Raw genomic sequence first — 17,835 nt, 5'->3', positions numbered from 1 at the left:
ACAGATTTATGCAGGGGGGAAGAGTCTAGATGCTATTTTTCAAATTTATAATTGAGGAAAATGGTGGAAGTGGGAAGGAAACCAAATTTAAAAAACAAACAAACAAACAAACAAAAAACCAAACCAAAACAAGTATTGTAGAAGAGAGTAACTGTATTCAATCAACTCTCTCAAGGAGAAAGCACAAAAGTACATAAGCTTGCACATGATTTAAAATCAGTTTTAATGCATAAAGGTATCAGCCAGCTGCTAGGTTTACTGAAACTTAATTAGTCTCCACCTGGCAAGAGAGAGAGAGAGAGTAATAAACAATAGGCAGTTTTGCCCTCCTTGTTTAAAGCAACTTTCCAGGAAAAAAAAGCAGTTGTAAAACCCTGACATCAAATAGTACATGGTAATGAATGAGCAGAAAACCTTTTTTCTCATTCACTGGAAGCAGGCACAGCTTCCAAAAGGCACTTAATTATATATTAGTTTTTCTGGCATAGAATCTCTCTAACTGAGACTAATTTTGTATGATTAAAGTTAAAACCATCATCGATGAACCCAGACTGACAAACCTATAGATATTTAGTGAGAAGCCTCAACTTGAAAAAGCCCTGTGCCTCCTGAAGACCAGATTGTCAGAAGTCATGCATCTGAAGAGGAGGTTTTTAATGTAAAATTTAATAACATGTGGAGGAAAAAACACTCATGAGTTCTTTTCAGGCCCAGCATCTTCCACTATCCCACTGTCAATTGCTCAGGTTTCACGGTGACATTTCCTCACTTTGAAAATATTCTTTTCATTGCTAAGCAAAACATGTATATACACAGCAGGTAAACTGGGATAAAGTGCAACAGAATATAAATAAGTGCTTCCCAGTATATGCAACAAGCAACCCAAAAAAACTCCCAGATTTTCTTCTGATCTCTTATATGGCATTTGTACTTCAATTTCTGGAATACCCTTAGTACCCTGAAAGATAAAGAAGTTGCATCATGCAAGGTGAGGGTTTTTTTTTGCTCTTTTAAAAATTATAATATAGTGCTGTTCTTTTAAATATTGTTTTTCTTCTTGGTAAGGGATCAGAGAGGGAGGAAACTGGTATGGCAAAGCTTTTAGAATTTTCTGAATATATGTTAAGTGGTGGTTAAATGAGCAGATCCCACCTGGGAGACAGGCACTGGCTGCAGTGTCTGGTCAATGGGTAAGTCATTTCTCTTTTCTGCCTTCCTTTTCTCTCCTCCCCTTTATCATCTCCAACAGCTAGCCATCTGAGGTATGAATCATCTCCTCCACTACAGCTCTTCAACTGAATAGATGTTTTAAAGGAAACAGATTGGGGAAAAGTTAGCATTAAGTGAATCAAAAGCAGAGCTGTGTGCTTAGAAGCATGTATCACCCTATATGTTTTCAGGGTTCATTCCCACATTGCTCCCAACCTTGAAAAGGTAAATGTGTTTGTGTGTGTGGGTAGTAGGAAGGCATGTTTCTTTCCCATCATTCCATGTCAGAAAGGTGAGGAATGTCACCCTCAAACTTCATTCCTTCATTTCCCTCTGCATCAGGAGAAGGCTGCTGTTAGTCTTCTACCTTTCAAACTTGCTCTCACTCTTCCTCTCCTCCCCAAAAAGTGGCTTGCAGACAACTTGCAGGTTGTGTTGAACAGTTCTACCCAATATACGTCAGCACTGATCTTTCTTGTCTCCTCTAAGTCTTACATAATAAAAGTAAAATGAAGGTTTCAGGAAAGTAAGCTAATATTTCAGATAAGGTATGAGGGTTTTATGAGAGTTCCTTTAAGCTATTTTGTAAATTAAAACCAATCACTTTGGTATTATTTTGCTGCTGTTTGGAAGGAGACTGCATAATATTTGTTCAGTTTTGTTCCCACTGTACTTGGTTCATCATGACTAACATGCCTCTTTTCCTGAACACAGTGTGCAGTGTCTACCATTTGCTATATAAGAAGGAAAAAGCAAAGCATTCTTCGCTCCAGAAGGCAAAAGATTTCTACCTTGCCTACTGAAAAATTTCAGCAAATGAAAATGGAAAACCTTGGCAGGTCAAAAAATCAAACTACAAAGTTTGATTTCACTTGGGAACTCCCTTTTCCTCTAATGGGGCTTTCAGACTGCTAAAAATTGGACTGCTGTTATTCCAGCTCTCCTCTAGTACCGTGATTCTCCAAATTTCACATAGGAATTTCCCAGGCATGTGCCACAAAATAGTTAACTATAAGTGAAACTGATTGCACTGCATGAAGAAATTATGAACCCATTACAGTAAAACATTTTCAGTGTGAATTCAAATGCTCTCCTCTCCAATAGAACTTTATAATATACTAAGTCCCCAGACACACTAGGGCCTAAAACACATTATGAAATGCTTTTTTTAACTCAGAATAATATTTACAGAAGTAATAATAATTCTAAACAGGTAACGCTGTAGGGTTTCAAAATGTTATCGGTAAGCTGTTAAATATTAAAGAGGTTCCTTTTAATACACTTGCCACAAAAAAATCTCAGCCAAGTCCAGAATATAAAACACAGCACTTGTATAACTTGATTTGGTTTGTTTCCCCCCCACATCTAATTTCCTAAAAAGAGTTTTTAATTCAAAATTTTGAATTTGTTAACTTCTGTACACTGAATATAATCAGTCTATGGGGCCATTGCATTAGAACTAACCAGCTAAACAGAATAACCCCTCAGATTTCTGTATGGAACAGCAAAGATTCTCCTGCTCACTGTGCACTACTACTGAAGTTCCAAAATCTGCACTTGCTGCAGCCATTCAGTATGATTCTACTCCAAGTGCAAAGCACTGACTAGAAATTTGAAGACTTTCCACCCAGAGGTAACAACATTACCACAATTTTACAGTTGAACAAACTAAGGCACAAAAGTGTTAAGTGGGTCACGCAAGCAGAAAATGCCTTATTTAAGCAGCTGTTCTAAAAGAAAAAGTAAATTAAGAAACCAGCTAAACACATCAAAACCATTAAGTAGTAAGAGAGGAAGATGGTTACACCCCTTACAAAAAATGCCTTCCACCCCACATGCACTCACAGAAAAAATACTTGTGCATGGAAGTAAACAGAAAAGCAGAGACATAAACATGCAGAGAGGAGCTTATTTATGCACAGGGGCAGCTGAACATACGTACACAGGCACTTACTTGATCTATTTCCATTAACTTGGGGAAGGCACCTGGCCACTCGATCGCCACCTTCACTATATCAGCAGGAGGGGGCATTGCGACGCTGCTGTTCACCGGAGCCAGTACAACTGGACACTAAATACTGCAGAGAGTCTCTCTCATTCACACCTGCAGGGAGGAAAAAAAAAAAGAATAATACGGCAGTTCAGACAGAACTCCAGCGCTGCCACTTCAGCCTCCTACATTACCCCTGGCTGGGCAGGTGAATGAAAATGTATGTGTGTATGTATGTGCAAGAGTGGAAGAATGGCACATATTAGAGAAGCAAACACAGGACACAATGCCACGACACACTGCACAGCTCGACAGTCTGTTAGAAAGATGGCTGAAGCACTGAAATGTACGGTGAATAATAGGCATGCATTAGATTTAAATAGAAAAACTATTTTTAAATATTATTTAATACACTGGTGGGAAAAAGTGACAAACTAGAGGAAGCTCCTGTTACAGTGTCACTCCTGGAGTCCCAGGGAATGTGACCAAATCAGTTAATGCTGGTGCTCCAGGCAAAGAGATTGCCCAGGAAGTTATGGCCAGGAAACACTGTTTCTTTTAACTATAGCAATGATCCTCTGGGTGTTCACAAATAGATCACTGCACTATAGCAACCAGTATGTCAGGAAGAAGGCAGAACACACAGCAGTTTCCACATATATATACACAGACACATCCTCACCTAACGGATCCAGAGATACCCATATACAAATACTTCTCTGTGGTACATCTCAGACACGTGAATACACAAGGATATAGTATGCATTCACAGTGATATAATCAGCTACATAAGACGTCATAGTTCTGCAATAATATAAGTATGTACAGGATTTCATGTCAAATAGTGCAGGCTGTGAACCTAGGGGAAGGAGAGGAAAGGGGAAGAACTAAATCCTCAGGTTTTGCAGAATTTAAGTTCTGTCTTTTTTGATTCACCAAGTTCTGTCTCCTTTGACTCATCAAAGTTTGTAACCTCACAACAACAACAACAACAAATGTTTTTCAAGAGGGTGTAGCACCTCGCTGGGCTTGCAAACAAACCTGCACCCCTCTCCCAGCTCAGTGGTAGCAGGACACTCTCTCTAGTAGCAAAGCTCTGCAATTCTCAGACACAGCAACCCATGCACCCTGCTGCAGACAGGGAGGTTCCTGCTTGCTTTGCGTAGCCCTCCATGCCAACCGTGGCGCTTCCTGCATACTCTGCTGAGACCCAGCAAAGTGCCATCACACATGACAAAACAACAGAATCTGCAGAAATCCCCAGAGGCGCAGCCCCACTTCCTCTTAGCAGAAAAAGAGAAGGAAGTGGTGAAAGCATGGACACATGCTTGCACATAGACCCTTTGAAAAAGCTAAGGCAAGGAGAGGAGCTGGCTGAGTATACCAGACATCCAAAAGCCACAAACAGGTACAGGTAAGAAAAGGCTCTGACCACCTTCAGTTGCTGCTTCAACTAACCCAGTGTAACAATCTTTATTCAACTGCAGAAGCATGAACTTCTATCTGAACATCAGCCTGAACAAAATCATGAAATCATCCCTTTATGAAGAAATGTTGTACCTTTGTCTCATACTACTTTTCGAAGTTGGAGTTCATCCAGCCTTCACATATACGGCTCTGCGTTTCCTTTTTTCTTGCGTGCCTCTGGTCTGCTCTGAAAAGACTCAGTCCTGAGTCTGCAAGCCCTGCTACATTCTACATAGGGTTCTTAGCACATACTATAAAAGCAATTTGTGAACTTTAACACTCCAGCAATTTATTTCCAACAATGGCAGTTCTGACGCTGACAGGATCGCACATCACCACAGAGCAAAGCACAAGGCAGTAAATAAGACAATGGATGGTCTATAAATAAGACTGGATTGCAGGAAGTGCCTTGAAAGACTAAACAATGTGATTAAGAAACACTGTGATATTGTCTACATTTGGTAGATGTTTCAGGAACCAGGAATAAACACAATTAAAGCATGCAGCTGGCTTGCTGGTCATTAAGAAGAAGAGACAGACACTTACTTTTGGCTGCCTTTTACACTGTAGAGCCTTAGATGATGCAAAGCTCTCACTGTTTCTCCCCTGACAAATCACGCACCCACCATTTCCAGATCCCACCAGTACTCCCCTCACTGCACAAAACACTGCCTCAGCCAACCACCAGAAAAAAGTATTTTCGGTCATCTGGTTTTTACCACGTTCAAGTCTAACAGCTTCCCAGAGGTGGTACAACATGGAAGAAGGGAGGAAAAGAGAGATTTGTTCGCACCAATGGGCTGTTAATCCACCTTGACAGTCAATTGAAACAGACTTTGGCACCTTCTGCTCCCAAACTCACAGTGATGCTGTTTCCCACCTCCTCAGCAGTGCAATCCTTGGTAGTCTCAGTTTGCTGTCATTTTGGTATTAAACCACCTGCAGCTGTCTGACTAAATGCCTACCAACAGGTTTCTCCCTGCATTCCTTGGCTTGGCACTCCATCCTTGGCAGTAGGGATGCTGGAAGCCTCTGCCACGGCCTGAGTTTACTGGCCACAACACAAAAGGGCAGCAGCAGCAGCTCCTGCCAGACAAACTTGACTGAGGATAGCTTCAGATGAGTAAGCCCTTATTTTCAACAAGTTTTATTTTCCCCCATCATGTTTCTTCTACAGTTTTAATGAAAAAAAAATCATCTGTAGGCCACACACCTAACAAGATAGAAGGAAGACCTATAAAAAACAGAGAATCCACCTAGTGCATGGGCAAAGAGTTTCTTTTGACTAGGAGACAGGGAATCAGTCTGAAGCACTGTCATCTCTCACTGCAAGAGGCAAAGAAAAGTTATCTTGCGGCCCAATGCCTTCCCTTGGAGGTTCACTAACTCCAAAGCTCACAATAAATGCTGGAAAAAAAACACTGATTCATGATCACTGGCCATAAGTACAAAAACAAAACAACATTACACAGCAATAAATTTGCAGGAAACTTCCATTTTCCCATACAAATGAGGGCATTAAACCTCCTCGTTTTACTTTAGTGAATTGTGGGCAATCTTAAAAAGTTACGTAGGAGGAAAGGTTTAAGAAAGAAGAGTCAAGGTAGGTTGATGGTAAGTTAATCAAATTCAGCTATGGAAAATAAGCATTTACATTCCAAAGCAAGGCACAAGAGAAGTCTGCCACAGCATGCAGAAGACAATTTCAGTGTGACTAGTTTTAACGTAGGCTAGCACAGATCTCCTACATAATTATAATTATTACTACATGTATGCTTATACAGTCATAAAACACAAAGCTAAGTGACAGATCTTTAACTAATACAAATGGGTGTACTTCCACTTTTCCCACCAGAAAACCAACTCAAAGATAACAATGTGGTCTGAATGCTGAAAAGCAGATAAAATCATTACTTTCTTTCTGTTTCTCTGTGGACATCCTAGTCAAATGTGCTGACTTTTTCTGTCTTAGTTCATAATCTTCTGGATCCTACATTGGATTCATAAGATAATTTAGTTTCCTTCTACCTATGTAGCAATGCCAGAAGCAAATATTCTTTTTGGGTTTTTTTAAGGCCAAAATAGATGTTTAGCTGTCATCACAAAATTTTTATTGCAAAGAAAATTCTGCAATTCAAAATTACCTACTATTCATGTAGGTGCTGACAATTCAAAATTACCTACTATTTATGCCAGTGGTACACAGTGTGCTAGACACTGCCCACTAAAATAAGGAAGGCACACACCCTGGTGTGATATGCTTCCAATTTAGTAAGCAATTTTCATTACATGAATGAAGAACTAGAACTGATTTCAATAGCTTTTCATTATGCCAGCAGCAGGCAAGCAGTAAAAAGGATAGGGATGTCACTAAAGGGTCTAGTTATGGAGTTTTCTCAAGTGCAATTCCTTTTTCTCTCCCAGTAGGAACTGAGAAGCACTGACATGTAAGAGCAACTTTGCAACTCATTTTTAAAATATTTATTTTCAAGGCAGAATCTGAAGGCAAGAGGATGCATATGCAGGCACAAGTGTATGAAGGGGAGGAAAGGGTCTGAGAAAAAGGAAGGCAAATTCCCACTGTTTTTCCTAAGGCATGCAAGGAGCTGTAACCAGGAGGGTGTTTAAACAACTTACATGCTCAAAAGCACACTATTTTATAATTTCAGGGAAAAAAACCCCACAATCAAAACATGTCTACCACTTGAGCACACTTTCTTCCATCATGTGGTATTGCAGAACTATGACAGATTAGCCTATTAAAGTGCGAATTTGGTGATTTATTGTTATTACCACATATACTATATATATGCATTTCAACTATGCTATGAAGTGCTTGCAGTGGTCTACTAAGTCAGAGTAACAAACAGTGAAGCTGGAGATCAAAGTATATTAGATTTAAAGTAAAAATGCATCAGCACAGACATGCAAGCTCTCAGTTTACCTGCCTGGCTCTGAGGGATTCATTCAGCATAAAATATATTGAATTTTCCTTTTCTACCTATGCATTGCATGGGGAAAACAGGATTTTATTCGTGTATTAAATTAGTTCTCAGTGGAAATCTTCCTTTTTCTTTTTTTTTTTTCTTTAAACTTGTTTTACAATTTCCTTGGCACTTTCCATACAAAGATCTCAAAGTACTTTAAATAATTTAAAGCTATCAGAGCACGTCTCTTAAGAAATAAACTCTATTCTTACTCTTCAGACTGGAAAAAAATGCAAAGCTAACAGGAGATATGTGACTTGCAGCTCTACTAGTATATGAAAACAGAAGACTAAAACAGCTTATTTCTTCTTTTACAGAAGAAATGTAATATTCAAAGAGCAGGCCAGGTCATTTCATGAGCAGCTTGAGTAAGAAAATTAATGATCAAAAAGTAACCGAAGGAACACCAAGTGCACTTGAGAATTTAATAAAACAAAGCACGTGTTTCTCCTTCCTGGACAAAAGGCAGCATACATGGGAATCACCTGGAGCTGGCACAGATTTTCCCCCCACCTCGCCCTGCCCCCCTCACAGGCAGATTTTTCCATAGCGTTTCCTCAAGGCGAAGGGAAGTGAGGGCAATAACGGTGATAGGACAAAGCAGGGCACAGCAGGTGCTGGCAGGGAATTGAGCCCTCAGCTGGGCATGCAGGGTCCCACAGCAGGAGAGGCACGGGTCCCTCCCCTCAGCACCTTACGTAAGTAACCACTTCTTGTCAAACCTCATCAGCTTCCTCCCCTCAGCTCCCGCGGCCCCAGCAAACAGAAACTAAGTGGCAAGTTCAGCTGGAAGGTCCCTCGGGGACCAAGTCTGATTAACGATTTTAGAAAGATAATCCACTGCTGGATTAATATCCCCCAAGAGAGTTATTTTTGGAGTTAAACTGCATGACTGAACAGCTGAGTCTAAGGAGATGTAAACATGCTCTACCATCTCTGCAAGAAATAAAAACAGGGCACAGAAGCCAGGGGGCTGGATGTACACTTTGTGTACATAAAAAGGCTTTCATGCTGCCTTTTTCCCTTTTGTTGCCTGTTCAGCGCTATTCGCCCCTGAACTAGGCAGAAGTCAAAGGCCCAGCAGACCCATGTCAATAAAATCTACAGATGCTCTGACACAAATGGAAGATAAAGCTGTACAGGAGCTATGAGCTGTACTCTAGTAAGAGATGGAAAAAATGCAGTGATCTCAGAGAGCAGGCAACCCAGGGGGTTGCTACCCCCTCTGCAGCAGCCACCAACACTGCAGGAAAACATGACTCCACTCAACAGACTTCCATTGTTCAGAATGGTCCATCAGCTTCCCAACAGGATTATTTTTTTGATGTTGAACCCTCAACCTGCTGATCAATAATGCATCATTAGCTCAGGAAAGCACCATTTAATATTATTATAAAATGAACTTTGGATCCTTCAAGTTTAAATACAAGACTTTTCCTCTCCAAAATACCTGGAAACCAAATATTGGAGGAGATTTTAGGAATATGGCAGTAAAATGTACAGAACAGAACAGTTTTTGCCACCAGTAAAGCTGTTCAGGAAGCAGAGCTAATAATCATATGGTTGTCACCTATCTCATTCCCATATACCCATAACCTTTCTTCACAATTTCATTCTAAGCGTTTTCTCTTTCCTGCAGTCATCTTGTTCCTCTTCTTAGGAAGCATTTTATGTGATTAAGGCTGTACTGTCATTGACAGGCGAGCCCACTCTCAAAAAAAGTACTCTTCAAAACTAGAGAGCAAAAAAGCCTTTAACAGGTATTTCAAAAGAAAACACATCAGACTGCATGTACTGAGAATATAAGCAAGCAGACTGTCTGGTCTTGCTTCTAAAGCACATATTGAAGCATACCAGAAAAACTCAGGTACTTTAACTTGTACTCCCCTGCTTCTAGGAAGATCATTCTCCTTTTACTAAGGAACTTTTAGTTACATGTCTATAATTCAGAAGAGGACTGAAAACTTAGTTTTCATTATTCAAGTTTTTATTTGAACCTTTGTGGGAATTTAATTAACACTCATATACCATACAGAAAGATGCTCTGTTCACTAAAGACCTTTATATGTGAGGTCTTTGAACTACAGATAAGGAAAGTATCAAACTCAAGTATTCAAAAGACAATTCCAGTTAAAAGAAATTATTATTATTATTGTTGTTGTTGTTGCTGCTGTTGTTGTTATAATAAACTAACTCACAAAACACCCAACACAAAACCAAAATGCACCAACACAACCCCCACACCAAAAGCCCAGAAGTGAAAGAGCTAAGGCTTCACAAAAAAGTGCATGATTTTTCAAAGATGCTGAGTACCTACCTAGCATATGAAATCTGAAGACCATGGCAGGTATCAAGCATAGAAACAAAATTAAACGCTACTCTGAATACCAACATTAGAATCTACTTAAACTTTTCACAGTTTATCAGGGCTTGCTGCTTCATTTGATGTTGTTTCTCATCAGTGGGTTGTACTCCAAATGTTTCTAAACTGAAGCAAGCATCAAAAATCCAGCTGAATAAAATTTTCTCTTCCTAGCTCTAAAGGTAGCCTCACACAACCTGACAGGTAGGAGTGAAGTAATGGGGAAGAGATGAAGCCTCAATTTCAGCCAGTAGTGCTGCTCTTCTTAAGAGTTGTAAGGAAAGAATTAAAGATTTCAGCATAGGAAGTTGGAGAGCAGAAAGAATGAAAGAAGGAAATCGACACAGTGAAACAACAAAATAAAGCAATGCAAAATATTACTGCTCAAGAGGATGGAGACAATTTTTTTTTTGTTTGGGGGATGAAGGGAAAGGGGTGGTGCTTTTTAATGTTTAAGCTAAGCACACTCCAAAGGAGTCAAATGTAACTGGAAACGAAATAGCTTTATTACAGGGTAGTTGAAAACAGCTGAAAAGAAAGTTCAGAGAAAGTTCATCAAAAGTGCTGTGAATGTTGAATAAAATTCAATTAAGGATTGTAAAGAAATAACAAAAAGTTGCAGTCCTCTTTTTTACTACTAGCATGATCTGGCTATGGTACTTTGAACTTTCTTGGCATTTGTATAAGTCAGTGGGCTAGAAGGGACACACAAAAGAGCATCTTGAGTCAAGATGGTAACACTTTACTGCCTTGCTTCAGCAGAGGTCGAATCAAGAAAATGATGACCGACTATATCCCAAAGGAGATAACAGACACAAGAAGATAAGCTCAAAGTTAGAAAAAGCCCTAAACTTCCTGCTGGAAGGAAGATGAAGCAGCAGTATAAAAAACAAAGAGAAATTTTACCTATCAATGCTTACTTGCAGAGTAGCTAATGGAACTGCCAGGAAGTTAGTCATCAAATGGAGGAAGAGAAGGCAACAGAGACTGTGAATGCTAGAGGAAATAACAAGTGAACTGATGGCTTAGACAGGATGTTGAAGGTTGAAACAAACAGAATTATTTTCTAAAGTAACCATTCTGCATAGAAAAACCCCATGGAAAAGAGCCATATTGCTATTCCACAGCAAATAAGCAGAGCCTAATGTTCATTATAAGTAAGAGAAACAGCAAAAGAAAGGGTGGATATCACTTATGAATCTGAGGAGGGCACAAAAATTTTGAAGACACCAGCCTTTTGTCAGGCACTGATACTGCTCTTCAAAGATGAGCAGTTTTGGCTGTCATAATGTAAGAAGGATAATAAAGCTCCTAGAAAGCATCCAAAGGAGGGCCATGAAGATGGTTAAGGGTCTAGAGGGGAATTCATATGAGGAGCAGGTGAGGTCACTTGGCTTTTTGAGCCTGGAGGAGGCTGAGGGGAGACCTCATCATCATAGTCAGCAGCTTCCTCACAAAGGGAAGCGGAGGGTAGGCAGTAATGTCTTCCTTCTGGGGATCAGTGACAGGGCCTGAGGGCACAGCATGAAGCTGAGTCAGGGGAGGTTTTTATGCTGGAGATTGGGAAAAGATTCTTCGCCCTGGAACAGGCTTCCCAGGGAAGTGGTCAGCACCAAGCCTGTCTGAGTTCAAGAAGTGTTTGGGCAATGCTCTCAGGCACATGGTGTGACTCTTGGGGTGTCCTGTGCTGAGCCAGGAGTTGGACTCAGTGGTCCTTGTGGGTCCCCTCCAACTCAGAACATTCTATAACACTAAGAAAGACGACAAAAAACAAGAGAAGGAAAGAAACCACCTGTCAGAAATCTTGCAGCAGAAAGCAGCTCCATCTACAGAGGTGTTCCTACCAGCCCTGTTTCTCTTATACTTACTGCAATCAGTGCATCAAAACAGCTAACAGTCAAAATACCCCACGTTCTCCTGACTTCTCAGCACTATACAGCCTCTGAATCCACCCCTGCAGACTCCTAACTCTCTGCCAGCTTACACTCTCATATTCGTAAAGAATAATTTGCCCTTAACACTTGTGGACTTCACAGTGGTGGCTCTCTGGAGGAAATTCAACAAAACAAGACAGCAAATGGAAAAGCAGTAATGGCCAAGAAAAAAAAAAAAAGCATGGCACAATTAATATTAGAGACCTTGTCTATAACTAACATTTGTGGAATAATTTGAGCTATTCTGCATTAAAGAGATTGTATCTCCAAACAATATCAGTTGTTGAGACTAAGCCAGCATTATAACAGACATCATTAAACTCAGTTTGGAAACAGGAATACAGAGATATTAAGGAAACAAACATAGGCACAGTCACATCCCCAAACAACTATTGTGCATATGCCCATCCTTAACACTGATGCCACCCTGCTTTGCAGAGTACTGCTCAGTCTGCGTACCTGCAAGCCTGGAACCACTGTTCTGGGGACATCCCAATGAGGCATCACCCTCCCTTTCAATACTGACATGCACCTTGGGACCATTGTTTGTAATTCTAGATCAAGAGGAACTTGCATAGCTGAGCAGTCATTTCAATTATACAGCCAGACTAACCATAAGATCACTGTAAGGTAAAATACAAGCAAAAAGATACTGAAGAATCCAAGTACAAGGTAAAGTCCAGGTTCACACAACCAGAACATGGATGGTATTTTGGAGGGATGCAAGAAACCCCTTGGAAGAAACCTGACTACAAGGTATTAGCAGCGCCAACACTGCTCACCCAGCCCATTTTCAGGAGAGATTCGTCCTGCATAAAGCTTGGTAAACTGTGTTAAATGTGACACTTGGTAACAGGAGATCTGGGTAGTTTAACATGAGACTATCCCTTACTCATCTCTCTATTATAAAACCATGAGTAGCAGATGACCCTGCTTGAGCAGGCGGGTTGGACAAGATGACTTCCAGTAGCCCCTTCCAGCCTCAACCATTCTGTGATTCTCTGAGAGCACTGATATAATGTCCCTAAGCACTCTTGAAGTCCTAGCCTACCCATCTGTGTTTAAATATTGTGCCTTTCTGTAATTAACTGTGCACACAATGAGCAAAAAGAGCTGCTTTGTAGCAGGTTGCCTTCTATGCCAAAATAAGATTCTCTAAACATATTAAAACCAGCCACTGGTTACAACTTAGGAACAATCTCTAGAACTCTTCCCAGGTGGCATCCAAGAGCACTCATTCAAAAAACACTCCAGTCTTCCATAATTTGAACTAAAATTTTAAAGATCAATAAGAAACTTTACTTCTGACAGGAAAACTACCATAAATTGCTTTTGTGTTACAGTCTAATACATGACATTCAAGCACTGGGTACAATTTGTGGTCACCCCATAATTTTACTGCACACTTTGTTCAACATTAAAATCTGCATGGCCCAGGGAAAGAGGAAAGAGTGATGTAAACATCATCCTTTATTGGTTTGAGTCATAAGCTCTAGGGAGTCATGCAGTTTAAGCAGCGGACAACAGTTGAAAAGCTTACTGTCTCTCCCTTTTAGCAGGGACAGCAGGACAGGCAATGTGTTCACTCAGAAATTACAATCCACATGTGAACTGAAACCCCCACTGAATCTAATTTATGCTATTATGCTGAGCTATTAAAAAAAAAAATTGGGGGGAGGAGAGGAGAGCAGTTAACTGCAGCTAAAGCTAAAGAGAGGTGCTATGATTGTCTACTGTTCTTATTATCAGAAAAAAAGTGGAAATACTTCAACAAGAAACTTGACTCATAAAAAATACTATGTAGTTTAGCAAATATGTTTACTTCACGGCTCAGGTAAGAAGTCATTATCAATTAAAAAGTCACCTTTGTAGTACATATGATCTGTTTCTCCAAGTATCTCATAAGCAACTATCATTTCAAAGGTGTTCTAAGACTCCTCAGACGACTGGAGCTAATACTCACTGTCAAAAGCTGATGATGGCACAGCTGTGTTTCCCCATCGCCATGCTCTGGTTGAAGCTCCTGCTCCAGCCTCGCTGGGAACATGCACAGTTATGCCAAGAATGAGCAAAACACACACTGTTTCCAAATTGGCTAATAAACGAACTGAGAGCTTAACCTCCCCACAATACATGCATCCAGACAAGCAACAAGCACTGAGGACTGAATTGTGCCAGCCACATTATTCTGCAAGACAACTCGTGGCAGTTTTCTTCCCAGGAGCCAGAACATCAATTGTCACTGACTGCTGCTGCAACTCAATCAACTTCTATCAAAACACCCATTCAAAATGAACCAGCACTTGCTGTGTGATGCTTTACTCTATTATCCTAAAAACAAATAGAGTGCCTCAAATATTTAATACCCTTTTGATGCCACACAGGAGTTACTGCCAAGTATTTTACCTGCTAAAAACTTACAAATGCTAACTATAGAGCAGGGAGAAGCTGGTGGCAACAGGCAAAAGGACACTATGCCTTTGCTGCATAATAACACGCATACCTCTAACTTATTATATAGCAAAAAAAAAATGGATCCTTGTAACTGCTTTATATTGAAAATATTGTAATACATACACATCATCCTGGGCCACCATCCTTACATTTTCTGGTAAAATAAAATCTTTCTGCTCCAAAAAACTTTCTGAATGGCAAAGTCCAGTTCCACAGCAGATCTGGTGTCTGCTTCCCAATGCCATGGCTTTGCCTCCCTCTCCCCAGTGCAGCACTGGCACTTGTCCAGCCGGCTAGTTCAGAGAGATGAAGGGTCCAAAAACTAACCCACAAAACAAAAACAAAGACACATTTTCAGACAGATTAGCCCCTTGAATGCGTTCACCACTCACTCACCCAAGTATCAGGATCACAACAAGGAATGTGTAAGGCCAAAGATGAAAACAGGAATACAACTCGCTCATCTTAAACCATTGTGTAAGTATGTCCAGAGACAAAAAAAAAGGATTTACTTCACCTGTGCAAAGTTCCTGGCACACAGCTGAGATTCAATGCCATGGGGAAGAATGATGTAAAAGTATGCAATTGCTACGTTCATTACGGTATGTCTCATTAACTCAATGAGCTCCTTTATAATTGTAACAGACATTAAAAGATTAAAGCATTTGGATAAAATCCAAATACATTTCCAGTGCTCTGATGATTGCCAGAGTTGGTATCTTCAGAAATACAAAGTAACACCCCTTCACCAAGTCCCCTGTGAGAGAAACCACTGTTTATCCTTTTTCCTTTCAGACTTCAGTGTTCCCAAATTAAATTTTCCCATTGCACTTGGGGGTGAGGGGTGGCAAATCACTGTTCAGTTAACTGTCTAGTTCAGTTTGACATGTCAGAACTGTTTCCAAATAAAGCTGTCAACTGAAGTTGACCATTTTGAACTTCCTAGAGGGCTAACACCTGGCTGAAAAGTCCTTTGTGTGAAAATGGCAATAGTAAAACAAAGCCAAACACATAACTCTGTGGCAAGATCATTAGCTCTCTAATGTTCAATCAGCGAGTGCGATTTAGATATTAATTGCTTTAAAATACAATGGAGTCCTCTTTTTGCCCTTCAGTTAAACGCTTCTACTCTACTGAAACATAGCTTTACAGGTTTGGCAGCATGGTGACAACAGCAAACACAGAGCTTACCCACTCTCATTTTACGCTATATTAAGCAATATTCACAGGTTTTACACCAAAAGTAAAAGCATTTCCAAAAAGCCGCAGTGCGCATCGCTACTGAAAGAATACTTCATTTTTTCTCACTGATGCAGTCCTCGAGCTGCATTCACAGAACCACAGACACAGCCCACCAGAAGCTTTTAATCTGGAGTAAGGAGTATGATCAGGAAAGAGGCTGAAAAGGCTTCAGCCCATTTCCAAAGCTGCCAGACAACCTGCCCTGTAACAAGTAAGTGGACTGCACATCTCTGAAGACCAAGACTTGAGTCCCATTTCAGTTACAGTCCCTTACACCTAACAGAGGGTTCGGCTGTTCTGTCAGAGCTGGATGCAACTTCCTTCTACTTTGCTTGGAGGATATATGTAGGGCTCACAAAAACACGTTCTCCACAATATGCAGTTGCCAACTGGTTCTTCTTGATCTGTGCATGCAAAACTTAAGAGAACAGTGTACATGAGGAATGAAGGAAAAAATGGTTTTGAAGATTTTTTTAAGTTTTCTTTTCACCTGTGCCATTCTCCAAACTCTGGAGCAGATTCCCACAAGTCACACCACCTTCACAAGCTCTCTTCTTGGAGTGTAAAGAATTAGATGTATTTCACCCAAACATCTTACCTTGTTGATCTCACCCACTATGCCAACAATTTTGACTAGGACTGGCATAAAAACCCAAAAAATATTACATTAACTCACTTGAAGTAAATTCTGAAGCAGCACTGCCAATAGGTAAACATGCTACATCAGTGCCCAGGACAAAATCTAATGCTCCCAATTTAAACAAGAAGAAAAATGTATTCTAGTATTTGCAAAACAAACTTCAGGACACAAAAGCTCGAGATTCTTATTTGACCTCGGTGTCATTGAGAAATGTAATCATTAGCAGCTAGTATAAGACACAGACCACAGAAAAAATAAACTGAAAAAATTCACCTGCAAATAGACCTTATATCTGCCAAGTTTGTTCCCCACAGCACTGATTAAAGAGAACTCTCTACCACATATAGTAATCACACTGTTTAAATGAGCAGAGAGTTTGCTTCAAAAAATGAACAGAGAAGCTGCTTCAAAGACAAAGATGTTAAACTTGGAACCAAGAACACTTGTGTTTAATTTTCTTTCCTTCAAAGGCTTTGTGTGTGGCCACGTACTTGCCCTTTGGTCCTCTGTGCCTCTAACAATCAACTATAAAATGGAGCACCACACTTCTTCAGAGAAGTTGAGAGGCATTTAGAGGCTACAGGGGGTTGTATCTAAATCAGGCTCACAGATTATCTAGAATGGGAAGCTGCCTTATTTATTCATGTCCTTGGACAGATTACTCACCTGGATCTTCCTGCATTTTACTCTTCCCAGCCTTCAAGACCCTGAAAGTAGAGACTGGTTTACCCACTTCCTGTTACCATCCTTAGTTTCAATACAACACCTCCCATTAAAAAACAGAGAGGCAGAAGTGGAAGATGCAGCTTCAGAGTCTGCTGGAAACAGTCCATTCTCTTTTTGAGCATTTCAGAGTGGCTATGCATCAGACAGGGCTTCTCACAAGGATCCCAGATATGCACTCTGGGATGGGACAGAAAGGAGCAAACACTTTTTTGCCTATATTTATTGCCCAATAAATATAATAATTCTCTTAGTCTGCCAAATTAAAAGATTCATTACCAACACAAAATGATAAATACACTTCTAGGTGGACTACATACTTTAAAACAAATCAGCAAGGGAAATTAATTTCTCAGGCAAAATAAAGGCATCACCATTATACTCATTTAAGACTGAAAGAGCACACAGCACATGCTGTAGGGACGCACAAATGTCCGTGGAGCCAATCAAAATGCAAATATTCAGAAGCAGCCCAGTAAGCAACTACTGCTCATCTCTTTACCATGTTCTCCCTTTTACTCAGGCTTTCATTGTTTGATACGTGTGACTTTGCAAAAAACTGTGTGCTTTGGTTGTAGAGTCCTGAAAGTTTAAGCTGTTCTCAACTTAGAAATAGTCTGTCATCTGGCTCATTGGTTCAGCCATTCCTGGCAACTGCCCTAATTTCAGCAAACACATGACAGGAAGAGCCCCCTGTCCTGTCACAGTTACCTCTTTCCGGCCTCAAATAATCTCTGTAGTTTTACACAGTGAAATTAATGCAAGGCTGCTGGCTTCCTTCTCTCCTGCCCTTGCTTTCAGTCATTTAATTGCTGAAGTGGAAGTAC

General features: G+C 40.3%; 1 protein-coding gene across 3 annotated transcripts in view; it reads right to left on the bottom strand.

Annotated features, from left to right (window-relative positions):
* Window positions 1-17,835, bottom strand: part of ELMO1 (engulfment and cell motility 1) — a 315,174-nt gene that overhangs the window by 259,807 nt on the left and 37,532 nt on the right. For all 3 annotated transcript variants that reach the window (XM_017823374.1, XM_017823383.1, XM_017823392.1), the window contains one exon: window positions 3,164-3,313. In XM_017823374.1, the coding sequence (XP_017678863.1) occupies window positions 3,164-3,241 (78 nt within the window). In that variant the 5' untranslated portion in view covers window positions 3,242-3,313. The remainder of the gene's footprint in view (window positions 1-3,163; window positions 3,314-17,835) is intronic.

This window comes from Lepidothrix coronata, unplaced genomic scaffold (genome assembly GCF_001604755.1).
Source record: "Lepidothrix coronata isolate B3197 unplaced genomic scaffold, Lepidothrix_coronata-1.0 Scaffold3, whole genome shotgun sequence".
In the NCBI taxonomy this organism is placed as follows: domain Eukaryota; kingdom Metazoa; phylum Chordata; class Aves; order Passeriformes; family Pipridae; genus Lepidothrix; species Lepidothrix coronata.
Note: the sequence above shows the minus strand (reverse complement) of the source record. Positions and strands in the feature narration are given on the sequence as shown.